Source organism: Neophocaena asiaeorientalis, unplaced genomic scaffold, assembly GCF_003031525.2.
Source record: "Neophocaena asiaeorientalis asiaeorientalis breed wild unplaced genomic scaffold, Neophocaena_asiaeorientalis_V1.1 scaffold87, whole genome shotgun sequence".
Classification (NCBI taxonomy): Eukaryota; Metazoa; Chordata; class Mammalia; order Artiodactyla; family Phocoenidae; genus Neophocaena; species Neophocaena asiaeorientalis.
Window position 1 is genome coordinate 2,656,515 of NW_020175432.1, and position 7,635 is coordinate 2,664,149.

The window sequence follows — 7,635 nt, forward strand, 5'->3', positions numbered from 1 at the left end:
GACTTGAGCACAGAGCCGCCTCACCTGCTCTGCGCCAGGCCGGCACCCTCAGGGTGAACTCAACCAAGCTGGGTGCGGGAGAGACCTCTGGCAAAGCGAGGAAGGGCCCCGAATTCGCCCCGCCTCCCCGCTGTGCCTCCAGCCACCAGGGGGCGCCGCTGGCTAACGTCTGCCCCCCAGCTACAGGGCCCCGAGCCCTCAGGCCACAGGACCTCTCCGCTCCTGCTTCCCCATCCGTGAAACGGGCACGGTACTAATTATGGGTGATAGAGTTTATTTAAACCCAGAGAATGCCTCATATTTCTAAGATATTTCAGGGAGTTCACAAACACCACCCTCCAACCAAAGTTTACCCAAGTACTAAGGATCAGGCCATGGAGGGGAAACTGAGGCCCAGAAGGGGCTGTGACTCGCGAGAAAGCATCAGAGGCCTCCTTTTCCCTACGGGGAATCTGAGACAGCCTCAGAATCAGAAGATCGAGAGACCTTCCGTGGGGGAGAAGTCTGTGCTTTTGTTGCTGTTCTAGAGAGGGAGAAAGTATAAGGGAGCCAGCAGGGGTTCCTGGGACCAGGGAGAACTAGGATCCTTAGACCTGAAGACAGAAACCACAGCAACTTAAAGCAACAGCCAGTGCACAAGCAACGAAGGCTAAATCAGTCTTCAGAGACAGTTCCTGACACACAGCCCTCTCTTTCATGGCCCCTATCACCCCCCACCAGAGCTCCAGAGACAGAACTGGGTCTGGATGAAACTTTCGTGCTGAGAATTCTCCCATTCAAGTTCTTGTTCTCTTGTAATGAGCTGCCTTGCAGATGAAGGGGAGGTGTCTAGGGGAGGGGGCATCTCCTTGAGGCTGACTCCCCACCTCCTTGTGCAGGGCTAACCCAGAGGCACATAAGAGGCACAGGCCTGGCACACAGTAGGTGCCCGGTAAATATCGGATAAAGAATGAAAAAATAAAGTGATTGACGTGGCTGAAGAGTGACCACTGGAAAAGATGCACAAGGGGCCTGGCAGATACTCCCTTTCTACACCAGGGGTTGAAGTCCAGGAGGGAGAACTCAAGGGCCCTGGAAGAGGCTGCCCCCAGCCCAGCTCCTTGGAGAGCTCTCTCAGCTGAGCTCAGGGTCAGAATGGATCCCGCCAGGTGCCTCCAATTCAACCCTGAGACCTGTCTGTAGCTAAAAGCCTGATTGTCTCCCTCAGTGGGTGGGGAAGGCAAAGCAGGGGCCACCTGGGACCTCTTCCTGGAAAGTCTACACACCCTTCAGGGACCACTAGGTGCCCAAAGGCTCAGCCATCACATTGCCCTCATGGTCCACACAGGGCTTGCCCACGGTCCTCTGGTTGTCCAGGTATAGGGCCCCAGGGTCTGGGCTGGCCTCAGGGGACAGGAGCTCAGTGTCAGGTGACTCTGAGGCCTCCCCACCCAGTGCTCCCTCCTCCTCTCCCTCCTCCTCTTCTGCCTCCTGCAGAGTCAGCTGGAACTGGAATCTGTCGGGACCACCTTGCTTGGGGCTGGTGGGGTCCACAGGGCTGCGGGGGATCTTGCTCTGGTACCACTCGCGGTTGTCCTCCAGAGTGTCCAGCAGGTCCTGTGCATCTGGGTGTACCAGGTCAGCCCACGTCTCCCACAGTGGGTGGGCGATGTAGTCAATGAAACCCACCTGTGGGGTGATACGGAGTTGGGGGATAGAGGTTGCTGGGTGGTGTGTTACCATGGAACCTAGACCCAGTCCAGCCCCCAGGCCTTTGCCCGGGTTGTTCCCTCTGCCTGGAATGCCATTTCCCAACTCCTACACATCCTTCGAAAACCTCTTCAAATAACCCCTCCTCTTGGAAGACTCCTCTGCCCCTTTTGAGCTCCCCCAACCCCTAAGTCTTTCCCTCTACCTCAGCTCTGACTCCTCAGAGCTGGATGAATGTGTCCCCCAGACTGGGAGCACCTCAAGAATCTCCTATGTCACTCAGAACAGATACTTCCAAACTCCACAAGTGAGTGAAGATCTCTCTTTCGACAGCCCAGAGGAAATACATACCAGGCCTGACTCTACACAGCCCAGTGCAGACCCTTAGGCCACATCCTCTCATTTGCCAGCCAGGGGTCAAGCCAGGACTCGTGAGGTCAGCTCAGCCACTCCTTTCCCTCCCACCTCCCCAGTGCCCACCAGCTCGGCTCAGTCACCCTCAGACCTGGGACTTCTCCACTGAGGCCGTGTGCTTATCGCACATAGGGCTGATGTCCAGGCCTGATTCGCGCTCACGGTCGCCCTGCTGGAAGAACTCAGCCATGATGCGGTCTGTCCACTGGCGGTAGAGCGGCAGCGGCTTGGTGGGGTTGCTGAGGTCGGCACAGTGCACCAGGCTCTGCAAGACCTGGTGAGACCGAGGCTCGGGAAGGCTCAGGCCAGGCCACCCCAGGCCTGGCACCCGCCCCAGAGGCTGGCGCCATGGACATACTCATCTTACAGGTGGGGAAACTGAGGCTGGGCAGGGGAAAGGGTGGCTAAGGCACAGCCACGTGACCGTATGTGCCTCCATTTCTTCAAGTTGGGCACGCAGTTGGCACTTCATAAATGCAGTTGAATGAGAGTGTGGAAACCAAGACCTTAGGGCTGGCCCAGCCACACACCTGGATGTGGTCGGAGTAGTTGTCTAGCAGCAAGACTCCAAGGCTTGTCACCTTCTTGGTCTCCACCATGGTCTTGAGGTCAGCCAGGATGTTCATGTGTTTGGACATGTCTGTGGCCAGCACCTGGGGGAAGGTGAAGGAGGATGGCAGGTATGAGGATAGCGCCTGCCCCACCCCCACTCCCCACTTCCCAGATGCCACACCCACTTGGATCCACAGCCCTCTGAGCCTCAGTGTCCTCATCTGTCAAATGGGGGCATGTATCAAGATTTGCTGTAAACCCAGCTCACAAGAGAAGCTGAGTCAATAGTCCCTTCTCGGGCTTCCGTGGTGGCGCAGTGGTTGAGAGTCCGCCTGCTGATGCAGGGGACATGGGTTCGTGCCCTGGTCCGGGAAGATCCCACATGCCGCGGAGCGGCTGGGCCCGTGAGCCATGGCCATTGAGCCTGAACGTCTGGAGCCTGTGCTCCGCAACAGGAGAGGCCACAACAGTGAAAGGCCCGCGTACCACACACACACACACACACACACACACACACACACACACACAAAAGTCCCTTCTCCAAGGTTGCTGGGCTTGTGGGGTGCATCCCACATGTGGGACAGTGCATGAGGGAGGGAGATTAGACCTGGGGGTTGACATGAAACATGCCTGAAGCCCAGCAGATGACTTGGCCAGTGCAAAGGTCCTGAGGCTGAATAAGCTGAGGAACATAGAGGAGAGAGTTGTGGCTAGAACAAACGAGTGCAGGAGCAACATGGGAGCAAGTGAGGGTGATAAGAGTGGGGAGGGCCTCAGGGAGGAGCGGGGGATTTATCCAGAGGGCTGTGGGAGCCACAGGTGGACTGAGTGCTCCCCAAACCTTCCTGTGGCTGCTGCGTGTCCAGGAGGGCTGTTTTTAGCCACCGGAAGGGAAGTTCAGCTCTGAGCACAGCTGCTTAAAAATCATTTAGCTGGACCCATGCGGACCCAGCCCAGGAATGACCCACGGGCTTCTCTGAGAATCACACCGAAGTCTCAAAACTTCTCCCCAGGGGACTTCCCTGGTGGTCCAGCAGTTAAGACTCCATGTTCCCAATGCAGGGGGTCCGGGTTCGATCCCTGGTCAGGGAACTAGATCCCGCATGCCGCAACTAAAGATCCTGTGTGCCACAACTAAAGATCCTGCATGCTGCAACGAAGATCCTGCACACTGCAATAAAGATCCCTCATGCGGCAACTAAGACCCAGCACAGCCAAATAAATAAATAAATATTAAAAAAACACTTCTCCCCAAACCTCCCATCTGGACCAAATGATGCTTCCACTGGGAGTGCCCATTGCCCAGAGCCCCCACTCTGCCTCAGCAAACTTTTAGTTCCTCTTCACTTGGAGCCTGGTTTCCTCTGAGCCCTCCCCACATGCTGTTCCCTCTGCTGGGAACACTCCTCCCCACCCCATGGTCCTCTACACTCTTCAGGCCCTGACTTCAGTGTTCTCTCCTGGGGAAGCCCTCCTCAACCTTGAGCATCTCTCCATCACAGCTCTGTCTACAGGTCCCCCATCATGGCTCTGCTTGTGGGCCCCCCAACATGGCTCCCACCTATGTGTCCATCTCCCCCACAGACTGTGAGTTTCATAAAGGCCAGAATTCTAATGGTCACTGTCACAGGACAAGCACAATGGATGCTCAATAAATGCTTGTTAAATAAATGAGTTGATGCACAAGACCCCAAAACGTACTGGTGTCTCCCAACTCGAAAAATATCAGATGCACAGACTTAAGGGTCAGAAAAGTTGTACCTGAAACCCCAGAAAGTTTCCACATCATTTGCGCGTGAATCACATCCAAGACCTGATTAGCCTGACCAAGGGCCTAGTCACCCCTACCCAAGGCTTGGACAGTCATTGCCCCATTTTACAGACCAGGAAGCTCGGACTCAGAATGGGGCCATGCCCTGGTCCAACTGAACCCCCAGCCATACCAAGATCGCACCACCCCATCCATCGTTGTTGTCTCACCATGTCGATGACCATCCTGCGCAGACTCAGCCGCTGCTTGGTGGTGAGGTTCTGGAAGATGTCACAGTTCTCTGCCTGCAGCAGCTTGAAGCCCACAGCCAGGTGGTGGTTCTCCAGCATGGAGGTATCATTGTACATAAGTGCAAGCTCTGAGTCTGTAGGGGAGGTGGAGCACCTCAAGACCTGCCCACCCAACACACTCCACCCAAAGGCCGGTTCTGTAAATTCTCGGTAAACTCCTACTCATGCATTGAAGCCCCAACTCCAATGCCCCATCCTCCAGGAAGCCTTCTAGGACCCTGTCTCCCCCCATGGCCCTGCCCTGACTCTGCGAGGCTGGGGGCATCTGTGTTCGGCTCTACCTCCTCGAGACTGGTGACTCCTTGGGGACTTGGCATGGCAGGAGACAGTGCTGTGTGCTGGTTGAGTGAACTACCAAGTCTTTGTCTTATTAGACCCTGGGATCCTCAAGTGAGAGGGCTCCACTCTTATCTCCAGCTCTCCAGGGATGTATATAAGAGGTACCCAATAATTACTTGTTGACTGAGTTTTTCTGACACCACAAAGGATCCTAAACTTTAAAATCTCAGTGGGCCCAAATCAGCTCTGTCACATTTGTTATTCTCTCATTTACTGAGTATCTACTGTATATCTGGGTCTGCTCTCAGCACCTAAGGGAGGGAAGATTGTGGCAGTCATTTCACAAACAGGGAGACTCAGAGCAGGAACGGGACCACCTAACATCACTTGATTGACAGGTGGTGGCAGGGCCCAGCCCCCTAACTCACTGGTGTTAATGAGAAACTGATTGGAGACCCCAGGATGATCCACATCATGGATGGCGCTTGCAAAGATGGCAGCCAGGACTTCCAGGTCAGTGAACACGGCCTGAGTGGGCATGGAGCATAAGAGGTGAGGGGCAGGCTCTCTGTGCCCTGCACGCACCAGGGCTGCCTGCAGCTGTAGGGCCCTACCTCAAGCGCAGGTGTGGCCAGCAGCACATGTGTAGACTGGGCCACGTCAGCGGCGTGTAGGCTATTGTGGTAGGCCACATCGTTGTGGTAGTGACCCTCCAGTGTCAGTAGGTAGGTGGCAAGTGTGTCTGCTGGGATCCGAAATGTCTTGAGCAGGTCCCGTTCCTGGTGCATCACAGGGCCCCAGTCAGGGCCTCGGCCTCTGGGTGGCAGCACACACTATTCCTATGCCTTCTCTCCTTCTGAATCCCTATCCATCTCTCAAGTGCCCCCTCTTCCAGGATGCCCTCCCTGCTCTCCCTCTGAACTCCCCTGGTCTCTGTCCTTCCCCTCTGGCTCATCTCTGACCCCACAGTTGTTCCCTACAGACTGGATCTCTTCAGGCCTGGCCCAAGGCTGAGGCTTGAGTCTTGTTGCCAATCAGCAGTGAACTTTTAAACCTAACAAATGCCTATCCATCCTTCAATGCCCCTGCTCAAATGACCCCATTCAGGGATGTTAGGGAGGATTTGAAGAATATGTGCCCCCTGAGGTCCTGAGGTAGGAAGGAGTGAAGGAAACACAAGGGTATTAGAAGCCAAGGGCAGGGGAGGTACCTGAAAGATGCTGAACATGATAGCTGTGAGGGGCCGGTTCCCACTTAGCTCTGCCACCTTGAACACATCAAGCCCCCACTTCTTGGTGTCTTCCAGCTCCTAAAATGTGAAGGACTGGAGCTTAACTGCAAACCAACTTCCCCAGACTCTGGAGCCTCAACCCCCATCCCCAGGACTCAGGTCCTACACTGAGCCCCACCTGGTCAGTATATAGGTGGGCAAACTGAGGCCCAAAATAGGGTAGCCACACAGAGCCAGGATTCAAACCTGGGTCTCAGCATTCCTATTGTAAACCCACCTTGGCCAGTTGTCCCTCCTGATCAGTCTGGACCCCAAAGCGTGGGACAGTGGCTGCAGAAAGGCTGGTACTGTGGGGGAGTCCATGCAGGCCGCTGATCTGGGACATGGGCTTTGGGGGCTCCGTGGGGGTCACCCTGGGCAACTCCACCTCAGTCTGCTGGTCTGTAGATGGGGCAGGGTAGGGCTCAGAGAAGTCAATTCACCTGCTAGGGTTGGCCTGCTTGGCCTCAAGTACTGGACCTTGCCAAGCCTCAAGATCAACGTATTTCCTTTTTACCTGGACCAAAGTAATCTCAGAGTAAAGTCCTTTCTGGCCTGTAGATACCCTTCTCCTCTGTTCAAGGCTGATCTCAGTGACCTCTTCTGCTGGACATGGCCCCTGGGCACCTGGAGCTTAGTATTTCTCCCAAAACAGTCAAATGTCCTTTCTGTCTCCCAAGCTGGAGACCCAGCTCTGTCGTTCCCTCTATCTCCTCCTTGGCAAACTTCTACTCATGCTTCAAAACCCTAACTTTAATGTCCCCCTCCTCCTGGAAGATCCTCCTGTCCCTCCCTCTGGTCCAGCCCTGCCTCATGGGGCTGGGGGTGTCCGTGTCTGGTTCTATCTTCCTCAGTTAAGGTCTGTAGCAGAAGTCTTTCTTTCCCTTCCATCTTCCTACCTCTGTAATGTGGCCTAGTCAGTGACCCACCATAGCTCACCCAGGAAGGTTTGGGATATGTACTCAGACACTTGGTTCCCAGAGCTGCTGGCTTCAGACAGGTGAGTCAGCTCCCGGTTCAGCATCCACTTGAACTGCAGGGGAAGGTGATGTCAGTGATGATAGGGGCACTGTGGACATAGGCAAGTGATCTCAGTTATCTGGCCCTACTAACCTTGTTGGAGGCCATCTCCCCCACCGAGTGCCGCGCCTGCAGTGTCTCCAGCTGATCCAAACACCAATCCAGCTCGTCCAGTGTCTCCAAAGCCAGCTTCTGCCCAGTGTCCTCTGGGGGCCAAGCTGGTCAGGGGCCTGCCCCACCCCCACTTGGGAACCATGTGCCCCTCCTGCTCCCATCTCTGCATCTGGACCCTGGATCCCTTCCCAATGAGAATGAGGCCACTCAGGACCCCAGGCTCTCCCCATCCCCAA

General features: G+C 55.4%; 1 protein-coding gene across 1 annotated transcript in view; it reads right to left on the reverse strand.

Moving 5' to 3' along the window:
* Positions 1-65: 65 nt before the first annotated feature.
* The window catches only part of PDE4C (phosphodiesterase 4C), a 12,139-nt gene continuing 4,569 nt past the window's right edge, over positions 66-7,635 (reverse strand). Inside the window, 10 exon segments of the mRNA XM_024767593.1 lie at positions 66-1,668; positions 2,195-2,377; positions 2,634-2,756; positions 4,636-4,790; positions 5,424-5,523; positions 5,610-5,774; positions 6,206-6,304; positions 6,504-6,667; positions 7,205-7,298; positions 7,379-7,550. Coding sequence (XP_024623361.1) covers positions 1,279-1,668; positions 2,195-2,377; positions 2,634-2,756; positions 4,636-4,790; positions 5,424-5,523; positions 5,610-5,774; positions 6,206-6,304; positions 6,504-6,667; positions 7,205-7,298; positions 7,379-7,550 — 1,645 coding nt within the window. The 3' untranslated portion in view covers positions 66-1,278.